The 19769-nt window shown below is 40.9% G+C and overlaps 2 protein-coding genes across 2 annotated transcripts in view; one reads left to right on the top strand and one right to left on the bottom strand.

The window, feature by feature from the left end:
* Positions 1–11550, top strand: part of LOC129202056 (probable acyl-CoA dehydrogenase 6) — a 92474-nt gene extending 80924 nt beyond the window's left edge. Inside the window, exons 7-9 of the mRNA XM_054814076.1 lie at positions 3492–3653; positions 3796–3946; positions 10709–11550. Coding sequence (XP_054670051.1) covers positions 3492–3653; positions 3796–3946; positions 10709–10799 — 404 coding nt within the window. The 3' untranslated portion in view covers positions 10800–11550. The remainder of the gene's footprint in view (positions 1–3491; positions 3654–3795; positions 3947–10708) is intronic.
* A 1496-nt stretch (positions 11551–13046) lies between these two features.
* On the bottom strand, positions 13047–19195 carry BET1 (Bet1 golgi vesicular membrane trafficking protein). The gene is made up of 4 exons (XM_054814080.1): positions 18998–19195; positions 16901–17016; positions 15177–15233; positions 13047–14306 (listed from the first exon to the last, which is right to left on the bottom strand). The coding sequence occupies exons 1-4, from the start codon at positions 19014–19016 to the stop codon at positions 14151–14153; spliced, it is 348 nt and encodes a 115-aa protein (XP_054670055.1). The 5' UTR covers positions 19017–19195; the 3' UTR covers positions 13047–14150.
* Between the last annotated feature and the right edge of the window lie 574 nt (positions 19196–19769).

Raw genomic sequence — 19769 nt, 5'->3', positions numbered from 1 at the left:
AGTCTCAGTTTTATGAGCACCATTGAGTCATGGCCAGTAAGCGGGATGACAGATCCTTTTGCATCGGCAGTGCACGTCCTTAAGAGACAGATTGCTACGCTTGGAGCTCATTGTACATCTCACTAGAGAGTGATCCACCACAGCCTAATAAAAATATATGTTTCCTTTTGTTTCGAGAGGAGACGTAGAAAGGCAAAGTATGTTTACAGTGAGCAGAAGTTTCAAGTGGAAAAATATCAGTTGGACGGAGGTACAAGGAAAAGATTATTCTGCATCTGGCAACTTCAAGTGCTTTCACAATTCTCAGCTGTGTGGTAGACCATGTGTTCCTTAGGCTGCCCTAGAGTGACATTTCCTGCATGTGCTGTCAGTTGAAACCCATGGGGCCAAGTTTGTCTGGGGATGTGGAGAACATTGTATGACAACAGAGGAAACAAAAATATGGGGGGGGGGGGGGGGAAGAAAGAAGAAAGTTCAGAGAGAAAATTAGTTTCACTGTTAAAAATGGCATTTCTCTTATATGACTGGCAAAGTATTGTGTGCTGTTATCTTATATAAGGCTGTTGGCAGTCATGGTATACACGATGTGCTGCGCTTCGTTGCTGTTTGCTACACAGCTAAGCTTTGCTGTGGTAGAGCTATGCTCATAGCTCTAAATACCTGTAGTCATAGCATCACAGAATGGTTTGGGCTGGAAGGGACCTTTAAAAATCATTGCATCCAATCTCCGTGCAATGGGCAGGGACATCTTTCACTAGACCAGGTTGCTCAAAACCCCATCCAACCTGGCCTTGAACACTTCCAGGGATGGGACATCCACAACTTCTCTGGGCAACCTGTTCCAGTGTCTCAGCACCCTCATCATAAAGAATTTCTTAGAATCATAGAAGGGTTTGAGTTGGAAGGGACCTTAACGATCGTCTAGTTCCAACCCCAAAACATTCTTCCTTATGTTCAATCTAAATCTACCCTGTTCCAGTTTAAGACCAATGCCCCTTGTCCTGTCACTACAGGCTCTGGTAAAAAGTCTCTCTCTGTCTTTCTTATAAGCCCCCTTTATATATTGAAAGGCTGTGACAAGGTTCCCCTGGAGCCTTCTCTTCTTCAGGCTGGACAACCCCAAGTCTTTCAGCCTTTCTTCATAGGAGAGGTGCTCCAGCCCTCTGATCATTGTTATGGCCCTCCTCTGGACTCATTCCAACAGGTCCATGTCTTTTTTGTACTGTAGGCTCCAGAGCTGGACGCAGTACTCCAGGTGGGGTCTCACCAGTGTCGAGTAAAGGGCGAGAATCACCTCCCTTGACCTGGTGGCCAGCCGCCTTTTGATGCAGCCCAGGACTGTCCTTAGAAAGTTTCCTCTGCTTAGTTCTGTGTGGAAACAGCAGTTCCAGGAATAAGCAGAAGGGCGGTGATGGCAGCTGAGGAAACAGGAGGATGGATCAGCTGGGGCAGGAAGGAGGCACTAAATCAGAGGCGGACACTGCGAGAGCAGTTTTCTCATGTCCCCCACTACCAGGCCTGATGCGTGGTGACAGCCTGAGCAGAGATGGGCCAAAAACCCCTTCATGATCTTCAGCCCTTTTGCAAGCAGGAGCTAAGTAAGTGCTGTTCTGTTCCTTCCCAGCCGGTCCTCCTCCTGCCTCCTCTTTGCTGTTTCCCATCTCTTCTTTCCCTGGTGCTGGATGCTGGGAACCACATGGGCCATGCTGGAGCACCTTGCTCTGACAGACCGACGCAAGACTAATCCCTTGTTCTTATCCTTCCCACCTCCCTTCTGCTCCCCTGGCACTGGCATGGACTGTTCAGTTTCCCTCCCAGCAGCTCGGACTTGCCGGTAATGTTCCCAGGTATCAATTTTGGGGGCAAGGGACAAGAAGTGCCTGGAGCACTTCTTGCTCGCTCTTTAGCATCTCTCAAGCTGGAGACCAGAGACATACAAGTGAAAAAGCTGTTAGTGTTACACACGCTACAGTATTGTGTTGCATGGTCATCTTTGGAAGAACAGGGATGTTCCTCTGTACATGAGATGTCCCTGAAAACAGCAATTTATTTTCCTGTCCAGAAAACAAGCATTAGGGTGGCAGCATGGTAAATTAACACAGAAGAAATGAGGACATTATTGTATATGCGCTTCTGAAAAATAAGCATTGAGGCTAGATGTTTGAGAAAGGAGAGGAAAATATTTAAGGAATGAGAAAAGCTGGTCACCTTACTGAATGTTGGGACAGCATGTGAAAAATAGCGTTCTGTGCAAGAGCTGGTGAATGATCATGGCAGGGAGCAGTTGGTGGGATGCAGAACAGTATAGGGATGAAGTTTAAATAGCGGTGATCTTTAAAGTGATGCAAAAAGGAATGTGGAAGCATACCAGGCTCCTGTAAGGAGCTGTCATGTGAGTAACTGGCAGGTGGGAAAAGGGATTTTGTAGTAGTCCAGGGCTTGGTTGTATTTTGCATTTCAGATTCAGAGTTTTGTGATTTAGATTCTAAATGGGAATGGATGTGGATATGCGTATTTTGAAGAGGAAGAGTGAGCCTTCTCATACAGGTGGATTTGTGAACTCTCTCCCTCTCCCTGCTGCTTGCTGTAGTGACATGGGTCTACATTTGCCAAACAAAATTCTCCACAAATTCAGCTCCTGCTGTTATCCTGGCTATGCTGCAAGAGACTGATAGCCTAGCCCTTCACTTCAAGGCTGCTTTGCCTTGGAATAGAAACTTTTCCCTTTTCTTTTTGTTTAAAACAGGGTATCTCTAAGTTTGGTCAAAAAGTAGCAGTGAACTAGTTCACTTGCTTTAAAGCAGTGTCTGCCATCTCTGTCACCTTCCAGCACTATCCTATTTTTACTCTGTTTCCATTAGAAGCACTGTTGAGCATTTACTAAAAGTGGCTGTGAATTTTAACGTTTTTCCCTTCCTTTCTGTACTGGGATCTGATCTCAGAATGCAGATGTAGTAAGTAGTCTGTTCGTATTCCTTGATCTCTGAATAGGTTTCTGCCTTCTCCCTGAAAGCTTCCTTGAATTTGCATTTCTACAGCATTCCTCAGTGAGCACACTGTCTGCCTTCAGATTTTCTTTCAGGATTGGAACAGACCTCCGGGACACAGGTAGCACGGAAAGCAGGAGTTGCCACGAGCTTTTTCTAGGGCCACAAATGAGGCCTGAAGGATAAAGTTTACATACTCATCATGTACTGCTTTTCATGACTTTCCTTCCTTCCCTCCTCCCCACCCCCCCTTCACTCCCCTCTGAATTTTGGCAGTTTGGGGCTCAGGTGAAATAGGGATAAAGAGGTCTTCAAAGTACAAGGAAATAGCAGACTTTTTTCAGAATTGAAACTGCACCCCAAACTAGGCGTATGGAATAAGTCATTTTAGAAGACACCTAATGTATTATTTGTACAATGTGAAAAAAACCGTCTTTCTCATCAAGAAGAAAAGCAACAGATGTGGTTAAAATGATGTCTTGTTTTGTGCTTTGCTTCTTCAAGTCCTGACACCGCTGGAAACTATAATACAAGAAACCATTGACTACACTCGCCAGCGGAAAGTGTTTGACCAGTCTGTCCTGCACCACCAAGCCGTGCACTTCCGCCTGGCCGAGCTGGCAACCGAAGTGGAGCTCCTTCGCTCGCTGCTGTACCGCACCGTGGGTGAGCTCCCACATCTGCCTTCCCAGATGTGCTTCTCTTCATGCAGAGAACGTTGTCAGGCTAAAGCGACGTGGGGAGGTGATTGCCACAGAGGCAGGCTGTGATCAGTGTGTATAACCGTGCTTCTTTCTTTCATTTTTAGCTCTCTATGTGGAAGGCAACGATGTGACAAAATTTGCTTCCATGGCTAAGCTAAAGGCAGGTCGACTGGCCCGTGAAGTGAGTGATAGCTGTCTCCAGTTTTGGGGAGGAATGGGATTCACCAGCGAGGTTCTGGTGAGCAGGTTTTACAGGTGAGTGAGTGGTGAAAACAGGAAATGGCTTTACTGAAATTTAGCATCTTAAATGTCTCGCTAAAAGATCACCCGCTTGAAAAGGGCACCGGCCGCTAGCCGGCATGAATGGTATTGTTCCACTGAACGGCATGTCACTGATGTACGTTGTGGATGCAAGGGCATCCCCAGGGCCATTGAGTTTGGGGTGACATGTGAGTGTTAGGACATAGGCTGACTGTTCCTTTGCCAAATCTTGGCTTTGCATTACAACTGTGTAGTTTAAACTACCCTCAGGTTAGCTTGAATAACAGGTGAAAGTAGTAAACTCCATCTTTTCCCTGATGGTCCTCTGGTACCTGCCAAACAATAGGACAAGAGAAAAAAAGGGGAAGCCTACCAACAAGTGATTTTTTTTTTGTCTTTGCTTGTAGTCTTGATTACAAGAACAGAACTAAAACCAGAAGTTTTCTTCCAAAACCAGTGAAAAAGAGCTTTATCTTTTTCCCCAAATATATGTGTGAAACTGGAGTTCACCATTAGGGTCCTACAGCAGGCTTTTCTGACAGCTGTCTCCACCTGATCAGTCACACCAGATACCGCGTGAGTCTCATGAGAGATGTAGCTGCTTCCTGCAAGTTGTTAGATCATTAAAACACTACAGAGGCCTTTTTGCAAATTAATTAAAGTCCCTTCAAGTTTTACCGTATATCTGTTTAGAGCAAAATTCTCTCTGAGCAAACTGTTTTCTTGACAGCTGTTAGGAAAATTCTGGCCCCGGTGTCTTATATTCTGTAGAAGGATCAAAGTGAAACTTGCATTTTCTTGCAGTAACAGATTACAGTTCAGCCCTTATATATACAATACCTAACCAAGGTTAGCAAAGTTAGTTAGTGGTTCGGTTAGCTGAAAGTTTTGGTAAATGTATCTGTGTAAAGTGAGAGCAGAACACTTAAAAAGAATCTGTAGGAAGCTTGTTGCTTTTCAGTAGGTCGAGTTACTTTTTCTATTTTTAATAGCATTTTATGAACAAGAATGCCATTGTAGTAAGTCAGAGAGATCCTCAACCTTTTTTGACTTGTGTATTCCTGAAATTTTCTGGTAAAGGTACAGACTGCTGTTTGGTGGTGGTTTTAAGCCAGCTGTCAATATGATGTTTTTTCTTAGTTATTTTTTTTCACAGCCTCTTTATTAGCAGCTAAGGGTGCCTGGTGATACAGATGTTAAAAGCTACTGCAGTAGGCACTCTCAATACAATAAATCCTTGTCTTGAAGCACTTACTGTCAATGTAGTAATGTGTACAGATTATATGCTTTTATATAGCTTTGATTTGTCTTTAGATTTCCTAGCCCAGTATATTATTGCTAACTGTGGGTAGGGCTTTTCTGTGTGAATTCCAGAGTGGTTTCTAAGTACAGCAGTACAGTCACATTTTTCCTAAGAAGAAATCCAGAGTATTTCCTATTGGTATAAACTGTGTCAGCTGGCCAAAGAAAAATATCTTGCCGCTTCTAAAACAAGCACTGTTATAAATGAGGCTAAAGGTGGTGTGATATCTATACTCTAAAATTTTCTGTGAATCAGCAAAATTCCATCACTGAGTAACCATAAGCTCCAGGAAGGGAGAAGTGGAGTATTACCTAAATAAACAATTACAGGTTCAAGTCAGAATCCTGTTAATCTGTAACGATAAGCAAAGCAGCAACTTTCCTAAAGCGGTTCATTTTTGTACAGCAGTCTGAGTAACCATTCACGTCATTGTGATATTTGTCAAGTAGCAAGCAGCGTAACTGCACAGCATGACATCTAGTCATAATGGACGAAGATTTTTGTAGCATAATCCTTCCCAAGTTTCTAAGGGCATGTTAGTCTTTGACCCATGTCGGGCTGTTATTCCTCAAAGAGCACACAGTATAATGCATGGTTAGTGCATGAAGTCTTTCAATTGTAGTTATTAATGTTGATAATAAACAGACCTGGCACAACACTGTCTGCCAAAAGACTTTATTCACATCTGTCATTTTAATGATTAATCTTTTAAACATTGTAGAACAAATGACTTTTCGAAAGTGTAATATTCTATAGAAGGCTTAAAGATAACTGTTTCACCATGTAGGTGCCTATACTGGGTTGATTTTTATATATGTAAATGTCTCATTTTCAGTTGTAGAGATACCGAGGAGAATGGGTTTGAAAAAAGGTTTTGAGCCCAAATATCAAAGAGTTTAATAGAAAAATACAAGCCAATATAAAAACCAGTAAGAGTGGATTTTCCAGACTTTACCCTACTAGCAGGATTCTGGAGAAGGAGAGCGCCAGACTGGAGTTGTTTGTTTATTTTTCTCTCCCCTGTATGAAATGCCTCAAAGACATCATGACTTGGGAAAAATCAATTACTGAACAAACCCACAATCTATATGAAAACCCCAGGTTGTGAGAGATCAGAGCGAGGAAAACTTTTTGTAGCAAGTATATTGCAATTTTTCAGACTTCATGAGCTTTAAAAAATTTCAGGTAGTGAGCTATATATTTAAATAGTAATTATGTACACTTCAGTTGTTATAGGAAGAACTTGTCTGGCCTTCTTAAAAAAGTTTGTCTTTTTTTTTTTTTTTTTTAAATTAAGATCGTTTCTAAGTACTAAACACTGTGTCTAACTGCTGCCAGTTCTTACAAGGTTTACTATTGTGGGATGTGATGGGGAGAATGTTGTCATTTCTTTACTTGCGGCATTGTGAAAGACTTGAGAAAGTAGTAGTGAAAAATATTGATTGACTGCTCATGTGAAATAAAGCATAAATAGCATTGCAAATGCACATAGCTGCAGAAGATTTCTTTTTTTTTTCTCTCAACTGTCACCTAGGTATTGCAATATGAAGTTTTATTTGTAATTCAAGATAGTTAAAAATCAAACTTCTACATAGTTTTAAGTGGATTTTTTTAATAAGTAATGCATTTCCTTCTAAATTATTTTTTGCATTCCTTGCACGTTTAAAAAGCCAGTTGAAATATTCAGTTTAATTCTTTACTTCATTTTTTGTATTCTTTTATTCTTTACAAAGCATGTCTAAACTAGAATAAGTCTAGAGAATTGTGGGATTTTTAATCAGTCTTTGTCATTATCACAATTTATGGTTGTACCAAACAAAACCTATCAATTTCTGACAAAAAACAATTTGCTTTGAAGTCCGTAGCTAGCTGTTGGGACAAGACTTAGTAACAATTCCTCAGTCATCTGTGAAAACAAACCCGTAGTTTCAGCCTTTTTCTGCAGAAGTTTTGAGACAGATGCCTGCCTACCACTTTGGTTGACTTTTATGAGTACCCTGAGTACCCTTTAGATGCTGCTTAGTTTGGACAGCCCCCAAAAGCAATCTAGGTGAGTCTGAAGGTGGAAGAAGTCACAAAATATTAAACTTGAGGGTACATCAATATATTTTGTGGAGAAAAATCTTGCTAGTAATACAACTTTAAAATAATAATAGAAAAAAAGGGTAAATGTTTTGTAAGCAGGTGCAATTTGTGCTGAAAGGAAACTGTGTAAATGGCTGCCTGGGAAGCAGTGATACTCTGAGCCACGTAAACCTTGGGAAGGATTTACCAATGGCCTCCTAACCAGGGAAGCAGGGAGCAGCATCTCTGAGGGACCGCTGCCATGAAACCAGGCTGCTAGGGAAAACGGAGCTGGAGTCACCAAAACTCGCTTTCTTCTCCAAGTCTGACTGGCACTGATCACTGCTGGAAAAGGGAAAGAAAACGACTTAGTTTATTTTCTCAGGACTTTAAAGTTATGTGAAGGCATCTGCATTGAAGATAGTGCAGCAGGCTCCTCTCAGGGTGCTTGTGAACAGAAAGGGCTTTTTAGATCCAAACGCCATGTGGCTTTCAAGAGGAAAATGTAGGAAGGACCAGCCCTGATTTTCAGGATAACACGGCTTGGCTTGTGTAAAACAAGGGCTGAATGGTGCTCTGGATGCAGAGGAGTCAACACCATTCAAAAGAGGAATGTTAGACTGAAGGACTATATTGGATTATACTACTCAGGAACATATTCAGGCTGTAAATTAGAGGGTTGCTAATCATTACAACAACTTTGTTAGGTGACAGCCTTCAAATTAGGATAGTCCAAGCTTAAAGGGAGCTTGTTTTTTCTCTTTAAAGCAATGCGTGATACATTTCTGAAGGAGGTTATATGACATGGTACCTATGGAGTTGGGAAACTTGATTTGATGACGTAGAGGGTCCTTTTTGTTCCTTTTGCTGCCTAACTAGAAATTATTGATAACCTGGATTGAGTTTAGTGGGTGGGAAGGGCTCCTCAACCTCCCTCATAAGTGCAGTTTTTTAACTCAGCATTGAAGAATTTGGATTTTTTTAATCTGTCATAAATGGGTTGCTTTTTAACATTTACATCTCTTGATTTGGTTGAGTAGAATAAGTCTTATCATCTACAGTGGATGTTTGAGGTGCATGGGATTTCCTGAATGAGAAGAAACTCTTTGCAGGGAGTGTTTTAGGGGGGCAGAACACAAGGGTCAGGATTTATCTCTTTCCTCAGGCAAACTCCCACTGTCTAAGGAAAAGCATTCAGCAAGCAGCTAGAGGTTTGGTCCCTCAAAGTGACACCTTTACGTAACTGTATGGCACATTGCAGGCTGGTTCCTCCCTGTCCTTGTTCAGGGTGAAGCCATTATCACAGGTCAGCACTCACCTCAGCAGGGCTCCAGGTAGTGCAGGATGTGCTGCTCTGTCATGGGGGCAGCGACAAGGTGATGAAGAAATCAGAAAGCAAAGTGTTGCTGTGCCAGATCAAAAGGGATAGCCTACCTAAAACAATAAAATTCTAATATTAATGTATACTAAAATATGTATATGCTGTATTAATAATGTGTTACTGATATAAACTATCAAACCAGAACATACAATAAATAGCTGATATACAAGCTTACTCTACCATGTCATCTTCCCCAGCTTCCTCACAGAGTTCCTGGCAGGATAGTTAGTCCTGTGGTTTTTTCTTACGCTGAAAGCAAGTCTTTCCCAGAAGAGGGCTGCCAGATTAAAATCATTAGAGTCCTTTGTCATCTTGATCCTCTTAAACTAGGTGAAACCTTCTGTCCTGTCTCCCCGGGCGAGAAATCGGCATTAGTTGCCTGCCTGTAGATTCCGTAGGAAGTACTCCTTATCTCACCCATAGAGACAAAAATATAATCACCAGCAATTTTGTAAAGACACACACACATATATATATATATATGCCCCCCCACAAAAAACATGTGAAAGGTGTTTTAAGTTTTTTTTTAAAACACGTCAGGTAAATACATGCCTGTCACACACCACCAAAGGCAGAGCTTACCACTGCCTATTTATAACTTCATATAAACAAGCCACAAGTGTTCAGGATTCCTGCTGCAAATGGAGGCTTTTTATCTGCATCACAGAGGAGGTCTGAGGATTAATTACTTACTGTTGATACAGTGCTGTGAAGATGCAAAATGCTAAGCATTGGCAGGGGCTTTCTGCAGCTTGAAAAAAACAGACAGCATTGCAGCATGGAGAACAAGTAACCTACCATCGTTCCAGCTCTGCTGCCTTCAAGGCCCACAGGAAGGTGGGGAGTCTTCAGGTTCTTCAATTAAGTAGAGGTTGTTTAGCAGAACTGTTTCAGTGTTTTGGGGTGGGTTTGGTTTTGTTTTTTTTTTTTTTTTTCTTGTCTCCAAAGGAGGAAAGAAATTTGTGAAGAAAATTGCTTAAGGTTGCAGTAGTTTGCAATCTGGCTAGCACAGGGAACTTAGGCAATACTGTTAGGGATGACTAAGTGATATTAATGGCAGTTTTTAAATGAGTGCGATTAGAAATATCAAAAGTAAATAAGCTTGGAGCAGCCATTCATTTTTAAAGCAGAGAAGCTTTATATACTATATAATACTATACTAATACTATAATAATATCCTATGATACTATATAATAGTAATACAGATTATGCCAGATCTCATATAGCTATTAGGGAGAGCAGGATGCTTGTTGGTTAAAAAATTTGAATGAAATTTGTACCTTCTCCATACAATTCTCCAATACCTCATGTACTGATTGACTAATACTCTTTTTACCACACAGCTAAGCAAAGCAAAGTGCTGCAACACGTTGCCGCTGGCTCTCTTAAAGCTCTCTCCCCTCCTAAAATTCAATTTAGGCACCTACAGCTTTGGCAAAGGAACAGCGGGGACATTGCGGGAAGTACTGCAGACCATCTCACCAGGATGAGGTGTTCTGCAGACAATTGCATTAGTATGTAACATGTAGGTCATCTGAGCGTGCGGTCAGGCAGAAAACCTTGTGAAGAGTCTGTGATGCTTTATATGCTAGTCCAAAATGATAATACCTCAACAGCAGTCTGTATGGAGTTCAGCTGCAGGAGGTCTGGCTAGGCTTAAGCAGGGGCAGCTGTATGCTAGGAGAGGTTTTCACTTATTTCAAGATGAAAATACAGTGTTGTGCCAAGTTAAGGTTATTTTTGAAAGAATCTGAAAATTGGATGTGTCGAATTATACTGTAAGCCTTTTGATTTTTGAATTAGCAACATACCTGTACACAAAAGGGTTTTTATGGTACTGACAACACATTTGTCCACACCATCTATGTTCTTCTGTAAACAAGGGGTTTCCATATAATAAAAGCGGCTCCATAATAAGTGCATAGAAGAATAAATGGGCACATAGTTCTGTACTTGTTCCATCAGTATAGCATGCAAATGTTTAAATCTACTCTTTGTATTTCTACAGAGACTTGAGATTAATGTCAATAGGAGGTGGTACAGATGAAACCATGCTTTCCATCATATGCAAATACATGGAAACACTTCCAAGCAAGTGATACATCTCCACTTCCTTGAATATTAAGAAAGCAAGAGCATGGCTTGTACTGCACAACAAAGGTTACAGCCAGTATGTGTTTTAAGGGTAAAATAAGTCAAAAACATTATTTTCCCCATCAAAATGCTTGTCAAGGTCTTTGACCATTATCATTCTATGTGTTTTCCAATGTCAAATTTCTGTTGATTCGAAGCAGTCTGAAAGCATGTGGCCTCTTGCAAGGTTGTTTTCAGTTGGTTACTGCTTTGGGGAGTCTAGTGATCCACACTAAGCACCCAGAAAAAAAAATGTCATCTTTAATCAACATATATCTACATTGAGAGCATCTAAGCCACCACTTAAGAAACAGAAATTCCATGTGGATACAGCTAGGATTTCACTAGTAACTTAATCTCATTTCAGTGCAGCTTTGCTTTCAAGATCAATAATTAAGGCACAAATTATTCCCTGCCACATTCAAATACTGGGACAGTGATTTTTGCTCTCAATTACAAGTACCTTCCCTAACTTTAACGTTTAGCAAGTAATCATCACAATGAGCTGTCATCTTTGCCAAGTCCACATTGACTTGTACTGCATTCTGTCATGGATGTCTGATGAGGGGAGTGGGGGCTGACTTTTTGTAGAATTCTACAAACAACTGTTTAATTGGACCTGAAGCTTTTGGAGGCCTGAACTTCAGCAGTAAGGTGTCATGTTTTGTGTGAAATTATTGAAGAAAAATACTAAAAATAAACATGTTAATAGGAAAATTGTGTGTGATTACTTAAACTCTTCCTACAACAGCCATTTAAGCCAGAAGAGACAACCTGTATTATTGCAAAAAAAAGCTTCAGTGGAATTGTCCTTGTAATCAAATGGATGTGTTGATTAAGGGTTTTCTAAGGAATCTCCATGATGTTGTAAGGTTAACGGTTTGATAGCCAAAAGATGGTATTTCCTTCCACCTGGAAATAATCTGTATGGTTGCTAGATAGAGTCTAAGTTACAGTAAACTGAGAAATGCAATATATAAATACTGTGTAAAAATTATAGACAAAATATTTCAAAACCAAGAATAATCATAACTGCAGTATTCTTATGTAGCTGCTATTAACTGCAACTTTGTAAAAGCACAATTAATGCTATAGTATTTTTCTATCATATCCACTGTATAGTGTATTTTATTCTACAAGGTCATACTATAGCATCCTGAAATCTTGCTAACTATTTGTGAATTTTAAGTCCTGTCAGAGCAAAACTTTTCTACCAGAAAATGACCAGTAAAGCAAGTGCAGCTGCTGAAGAAAATTCGAAGGCTGCAATGCATGGTGCCCACCACTTGCCATTCCCCTTCCCTGAGTGAAATATTCTCAAAGCAATTTTACCTTTACATAAAATTGCCTTACAGGATTCCAGTTCAGAATTTAAACTGAAAATTGACCTTTTACTGGAATTGAAGAAAGGGAAAGGTGCTGTATCTCATAAAATAACATAAAAACATACAGAAATAGTCAGTTTTGACTATGTAACTTTCAGTTACCTTTCAATTCAGAACCTTCTCTTTAAAAGAGCCTAATGAACCATGTTTTTAGTACTTAATTAAAAATGCCCTTGTGTTTTCTATTAAACATGTAGATGTAGAAAGTTGTTTGGAGGCTTCGTATATTCCTTGTGCTTAATCTTCCTCCCCATTTCCCACCCTATCTAGACAACAACAAAAAACCTGACAATTGTCCTTATATATTTCTAGAAGATGAAGAACTATTAACTGTGGTTGTCAAACATTTATTTCAGTAATTATCATCTCACTTGTTAGGTATCTTGTACTCCACTGTCTCATTAAAATTATACAAGTGCATCAATTTTGGATGGCAAACTACATCCTAATGACTAGCTTTGGCAACGCTGTACTTGCTTAGCAAACCTAGCAATTCTCATATGAAGAAAATGCATTATCCTGGTATTAGTACTTCAATGTTCTGTTATTTGTAGAAGTACTATAGACCTTTTAACAGTCAAATATTAAATCAGCTAGAAATATTTAAGCTTTAATTACTTTTACACACTGTATGTTTTGTATTAGGTGATTGACATGTCATATTTCCATTATATGTGAAATCTAATATGAAAGAAATGTAGCATACACCTCCATTTCTTATTTTAATAGTGCTCCTCACACAAGTATAGCCCCTTAAATGCAGCACCATTTCCAAAAAAATACATTGGTATTCTACAGTAGAAAAAACATTTATATAAACAACACTAGTTAGAATACTACAGGACACTTTATTTGTCAGTTTGTAATTAGTTATTAATGGCAATATGTTATACATTATTTCTAGAAAAGGTTTTCAAAAATTGTAGATACAATTTCAATATCTTAGGAAACAATTTTTTGAATGTTAAACTCAGCAATGTAATAGCTTCAACTGTTAGAAACTATCTGGTGAACCAAAGCTAAGTCTTCAAAATAAAAAAAACCTTAATATGACAGCACCTCCAACAGGTGCATCATAATACACTTTAATATAAAATTAAAAATATCTGACCTCATATTTCAGACATCATGCACTGTCGATTTAGGGATCATCACAGATTAAGAAGTAAATATACTAATGGTAGAAGTTCTAGTGATTCAATGGAATCATTAAGTTTTAGATACTTTAAATATAAAGAAGATATTTGTGTTATGTCCATATTGGTTGATCCCAATGACCAAAGGCATTTGCTTAAGAGTAGATGTGCAAGCACGATTTGTCACATTTAAATAAAAAAAAATCCAGTTTTGAGTAACTTCTCCCAAAACACACAGTTTAAGCTACTTACATACAGTATCAGACCTATCCACAACAATAATTTTTGAGGGTACCACTATTACATGTTAGCTTCAGGCCAGCCTTTTCAAAATCCACAGAGAAAACCAATTTAGAAAGATCGAAGTAATTCTTTGTGCTTTTGCACCCTAGAAATTACTATATGCCTGAAACTGGAGCTCTAATTTAGAGCATGGCCCAGAATTAAAAGCAGAATGAAAGAGAAAGCCTTGTATTTCTGCAACTACTTCATATCTGAACAACTGTTGTTTTCTGTATTTTTAAAATCAATTCTAAAAACTATTTTCTCTAAAAAAGCAACCTAATATGCTAGCAGTTTCCACATATTTACAAATAATCCCCCCAAAACAGGGGATGATGGGAAAGATTTTGATACATTATGAAAACTATATATAACATTGCATTAATAGTTAATGCAATTTACAACAATTTCACTGTGTTTTATCAACAGAATATGCCACTTTAGATCAATATCTTCATTAATTAAGACTGCTTTATAGTTGAAATTACACAATTTAAACCAAAGGGAACATGCATCACCTCAGTTTAATAATCCAGTATATTACAAAAAAAACAAACAACGCAAAGAGCATCATGTAGCATAACAGCTTTGTCTGGCTTCCTCGGGAGAGCATTCTCAGTCTGCCCATAGTTGCACCCAGAAGTCCACCCGTAGAGTCAAAATCATTATCCTACATTTAAAACCAAGCCAAACAACAAAAACCGTGTTATTCTGAGAAAAAAAAAGATTACTCCTAAAGCTTGTGAAGTGTAGTTCTTCCTGTTTTTTTTCAAATTTTCATAGAATCATAGACTGGTTTGGGTTGGAAGGGACCTCAAAGACCATCTAGTTCCAACCCCCCTGCCATGGGCAGGGACACCCTCCACTAGACCAGGTTGCCCAAAGCCCCATCCAACCTGGCCTTGAACACTTCCAGGGAGGGGGCATCCACAACCTCTCTGGGCAACCTGTTCCAGTGCCTCACCACCCTCACAGTGAAGAATTTCTTCCTAACATCTAGTCTAAATCTACCCTCTTTCAGTTTAAACCCATTACCCCTTGTCCTATCACTACATGCCCTTGCAAACAGTCCCTCTCCAGCTTTCTTGTAGGCCCCTTTAGGTACTGGAAGGCCACTATAAGGACTAAAATTATTTCAGAGGCAATTTCTGAAAATTAACTAGGAAAAACTTTTGCCCATTCATCCAGATGGCTGCAAGCAAAAAAGGCATTTCTGACTTCCTTATTTTTTACTTCCCTCTTCTATTCTTAAATACAATTAAATATAGAACTGCCTTTTTAATAATACTATACATTTGTTAATTAAAAATAAATGGTCATATCTGACGTGTAAAGACCTTGGTTGTACCTTGGAAGTAATGCATTTGCACATCTATCTTTTTGAACAGAAATACTGCTGCTGAATTAGTTATGTTTTACAGTCAACAATAAGCTGTCAGCATTTTAATACAAATGTTCATACCAAAAGAAGGAATGCTTTACGTTACTAACTTCTTAATCCTGCCCAATATTTAAAGAAAGTTGGTAACTAAACACTTACCATTTCTGATAACATTTTATTTTGGTTTTTAACTTCTGTTCCAATTTCAATGGAAAGCTATTAAAAAAAATCAAAAAATATTAAATATGAGTAATCAGTTATACATTGATTAGAAAAACTAGTTTAAAATACGTGATGTGACTAGCATTTTCCCAGGTAAAATGTGACAAGAGTACCTGCTATTTTCAAAAAATAACATGCACAGTATTTTGTCAATAACCCTTAGGAAAGTAAGTATTTGTCATTTGACTAGATGAGTCTAGAGAGTCACAGAAGGTACTCAGTGCTCCTCCTCCTCTTTTCTACTTGAACAGAGAATTCCTTATTAGAGTTATTGCGTGGCCTTTCAAAAATTCAGGATCTAGTCAAGTTGAAGTAGCTATTGTCCATTTCTTGGAACAACTGTAAAAACTACTGGCACACAGCACGGAGGACCATGAGCACTTATTGACTCAGTGTTGCTGGAGTTGACACCTGTAACCTGCTAATGCATCTCTTTTGACAAGTTGCTGCTACGGTATAAATGGGAATTTGTTCTGTGAACTTGTCTATTCCTTCTCTGCTTTGCTTCATCAAACAGCAAGCGTGCAGCAGGACCAGGAACCAAGCTGAGTATGCAAGCGAAAGTCAGTCCAAAGGTAGTAACCAGGGCTGGCAACAGCCTGGTGATCACCCAGCACGTCCACAGCTATGAGACAGGTCCAAGGTCAAGCCAGAAAGTCGAGTCTGCAGCTTAGGGTCAGAATCAGGGAGGTATGAGACCAGGCACAGACAGAGCTGCAACGTAGCAAAGACAGGGGCCAGTCAGGAAAGCATTGGCTTAAAAGCAGCTCCCAAGTGCAACAGGGATGAACCCCCCATGGAGGCTTCTCAGCATGCTGGCCTGGAACAACCAGCTCAACTCCTAGAAGGGAAGGAAATGTGCTCTAGACCCTCATGTTTTGCATTAGACAAAACCTGTATGTTTTTTTGTAACATAACGTCAATGCTGTGATTTCTTACTGCTAGATTTCACTGCAATCTATAGTTGAAAGTAAAACTAATAAAACTAAACAAATTACTTTTAAGCAACAGTATTCACAATAGGAATTTGAATGAGTTTAGGCCTAAAAAATCATTGGCTTGTACTATGTATATAGAAACAGCACCTATTGCTAAGAATGTATTTAAAAAAAAAAAAATCTTAAGTTGTTCAGAAAAAAAAAACCCACAGAATTTTAATCACAGACCTGTCTTTCAGTTAGACTTGCTTGAAAGAAGTCCTCAATCTCCAGAAGGAATCAGAATCATTAAAACAATAAACTTCGCTTTCAGAGGATATTAGCATGCTATTTCTAACAGCTGTTTTAACATTGCAGATACAGCAGAAGCTGATGAGGCATAATGATAACACCAGAAAGTGGTAGATTTTCTTAAATGAAACAGAGACAGTTTACTGACCTAAACTCAAAGTTTCTAGTTTCTGCAGGGATAGTAATTCATTCTGTAGGACAGTAAGCTGCAAGTAACACCATAGCTGTCCTCAAGATTAGCAAAAAAGGACACCTCTAGCTTAAAAATCTAATTAAAGGAAGAATCAGTTATACAAATGAATGATTGCGCATTTTGGCTGACAGCAATTCTTTCCTGTAGTAAATTTATGTTTTAAACTAAATCCACTGCTTCACTGGTCCATATAATTTCATTCAACAAATGTGATGATACGACTATAATTAAATACTTACTGATTTAATGGCACTGACTTTTGTACGCAGACTTTCTGTTAACCTTTCATTTTCTTCTTCGTAAACACTGTATCCACTACTGGTATAGCCATAGTTACCAGCAGGTGCTCCATCGCCTATAAACACAATAGCCAGTAGTTACAGACAGAAAACACCATTGGAGCAAGTGCTCTTTCTGTTTAAAAGTGTGTTTCCTCAGTTTCACCCTTGGCAATGAGGAAGAGGCACCGTGTGTTCCCAAGACAGAGGTTCAACATTTTTCAAATGTGGAAGTTATCTTTCAATATGCAAATCAAAGAAGGAAAACTGAGGAATGGCTGTAATTTAATACTATAAAACTTTTCCCCAGAGAGAGTTTTTAGGTGACTTCTATGGAAATTGACCTAGACATTACACAGAGATGTGAAGGAAGCTTTGAGGCCACTACATAGAGCAACAAACTTAACCGAAAATAGGAAACTTGAGATCATTGTCTAACAAAGACACACACTACTTGATCACACATTTAAAGGAGAGAGCATACTCTGATCCTCTGAACCTCAGACCAGAAGCCAGACCTCGGAGCAGAACACTACCATTTCTGTCACTGTTCTGCAGTCCTATTCCCACTCCCACCTTTGCTTTTTGGATGATGGAGCTTCAGGACTGTTTATCCAGACAACTGACTCAGCAGAGTACGTGGGACAGAAGGGAATGAAAGGCTCCTCAGCCTCACACATTCACTTCCTCCAACCTCTAATAAAGATCTACAGACAGCAGCTGGACAATAGCATGGGCACAGGAGAATTAAAGCCATGTCCTGTCTAGACAAAAATCAGTTTTAGACCTCAAATCTAAGATTTGAAACCAAAGAATGGTGGGCTGTTTCATGCTAAAAGAAGGCATGCTCTTTCCCCTGCACTCCTTCCATAAACATCCATCACTTCATTTTTTAAGAAACAGCATACTGAGCTGGATGGCCTTCAGTCTTGCTTCTCTCAGTTCATACCCAAGAGCAAGCTGTTATTCTGACAAAGAAAAGGATTGAAGGCCTAAGCATTATCAAACGCCCACCTTTTTATGATAAACATCCCAACACCTCTCTTGATCCAGTAAAAAGCATATCCAAGACTTGTTTTATCTTGTGTAACAGTATTTTCACAACACAAATTAAAAGCGTAGACATAAATCTAGGGTAGTGTTACAGACACACCTGGTTTAGCCATATGGCATTTATCAGCTCCTAAAGATTCATTTTCTAGAAAAAAGTACCACAACTCAGTCATAAACTTCTAAGGCATAAACATCACCTATGTTTTACTGTGAAGTCACAGCATCTACATGGTTCTAGACTATGACATGGGAGTTCAAAGTTTCTTTATAGTCATCAGTGTGGCTGCTGGTTGAAACATTGAGGCCTAAACTTCTCAAAACACTCAGCGGGAACTCTGCAGAGATTGTATTTGCACCAGATTGTATTTGTAATAATTTGACAATACTTGGGTTGTTTGGGGTTTTTTCCCCCCAAACATAGCAGGAAAACATACAGAAGTACTAAAATTAAAAAAAAAAACCCCACAAAAAAACCCCCCCACAACAAAACCCAAAAAACCCAAAACCAACACTGAGAATTTGGAAGGGACTTGACTGAAGAGTGACAAATCTGTCCATCCATGGAAACATGGCTCAAGCTAACACTGCATTAGAACCATTCACAAGTACAATTAAATACAAATCCCAGTGCTGCTCCGTAAGTCCAGCTGAGCTAGAAAGAGACAGAAGCACGGGTAATGGACACGATACTTTTCCCACCCAAAGCTCCCGAGCTCTGCTGCAAGCCTACCCCCGTCGGCACGGCCCTCTCACGCAGAGACACCCCCCCCGAAGCCCCAGCCCACAGGCCCGGGCACAGCGCGGCCCACACGACAGCACGGGCTCCCCCGGCCCGCCCCGCTGAGCTTTTCACCCGCTCTCCCTCTCCGCCTGACCCTCCAGCACCGGATGAAGAGAGGCCACACAGCCGCTGCCCACCACCGCAGCCCCGCCAGGCAGGGCGGGTATCGCGGCCCGGCCCACAGGTGGGCTGCAGGCCCCGGCGCCGAGGATCGCCGCGCTTACCCAGCCCCGCGCGCCTCATCGCTGTGCCCGGAGCTGCCAAGGGGGGAAGGAGGAGGAAGAGGACGATGAGAGCAGCTCCCGCGCCCACAGCGCCTGAGGAAAGCGGGGCTCGGCGGGGCGGCCGCGGCCCAGCTCCAGCTCGGCCGCCCGGCTCATTCACCCGGCGAGCGCCACGACAGCGCTCGGCGCCGCGCGGCCCGCTGGGTACGGTGGGCCTGGGGCAGGGCGGGGCGAGGCTGCGCTGCCCGCGCGGGGGCTGATGGGTGCTGTAGTTCGGCGCCGCTGAGGAGAGGCCGTGCTCGGCGCTGGCGCCTGTGCGCGGCGGGCGGGCTGGGGTCGGGTCCCTGACCGGCAGTCCCGCCCGGAGCCTCGGGCTTCCTCCAGCCCCGGGGGACACAGTTTCTCCGCGCTGCAGCACGGTGTCTGCAGGGTCTCCCCGCAGCACTCCAAGGCATTGAACCAGCATGCCGTTTCTTAGGGGAGTGTGGCAGATGGCTCGCATTGTCCGTGCGGCTAATAGGCCCTGGAAATGTAGTGATTTACTAAAAGTGTACGTTTCAGGGAGCTGGACAGTGAGGCGGTGGTTTTCGGGGCAGAAGAAAGTGCCAACAGCATCGCGGGAGAGCCAGGCTACCAGCTGGAGCGGGCCTTGGCAGAGCAGCTTCCTCCCTGCACGGTCACCTCCCTGCAGCTTCAGGAGAGCGCATTCTGTTAAATATAACCACTTCTGAATTTACTCAATACATTATCTATTTCAGCTTGCATTAAATTT

The sequence above is a fragment of the Grus americana genome, chromosome 2, assembly GCF_028858705.1.
Source record: "Grus americana isolate bGruAme1 chromosome 2, bGruAme1.mat, whole genome shotgun sequence".
In the NCBI taxonomy this organism is placed as follows: domain Eukaryota; kingdom Metazoa; phylum Chordata; class Aves; order Gruiformes; family Gruidae; genus Grus; species Grus americana.
This window is presented reverse-complemented; position numbering and strand designations above follow the sequence as displayed.

Coding starts and splice junctions, on each gene's coding strand:
- BET1 (XM_054814080.1), bottom strand. Junction 15,234..16,900: donor AAGTCAGTGCCATTAAATCA/GTAAGTATTTAA, acceptor TTTTTTTAATAG/CTTTCCATTGAAATTGGAAC. Junction 14,307..15,176: donor ATAAAATGTTATCAGAAATG/GTAAGTGTTTAG, acceptor TTTTAAATGTAG/GATAATGATTTTGACTCTAC.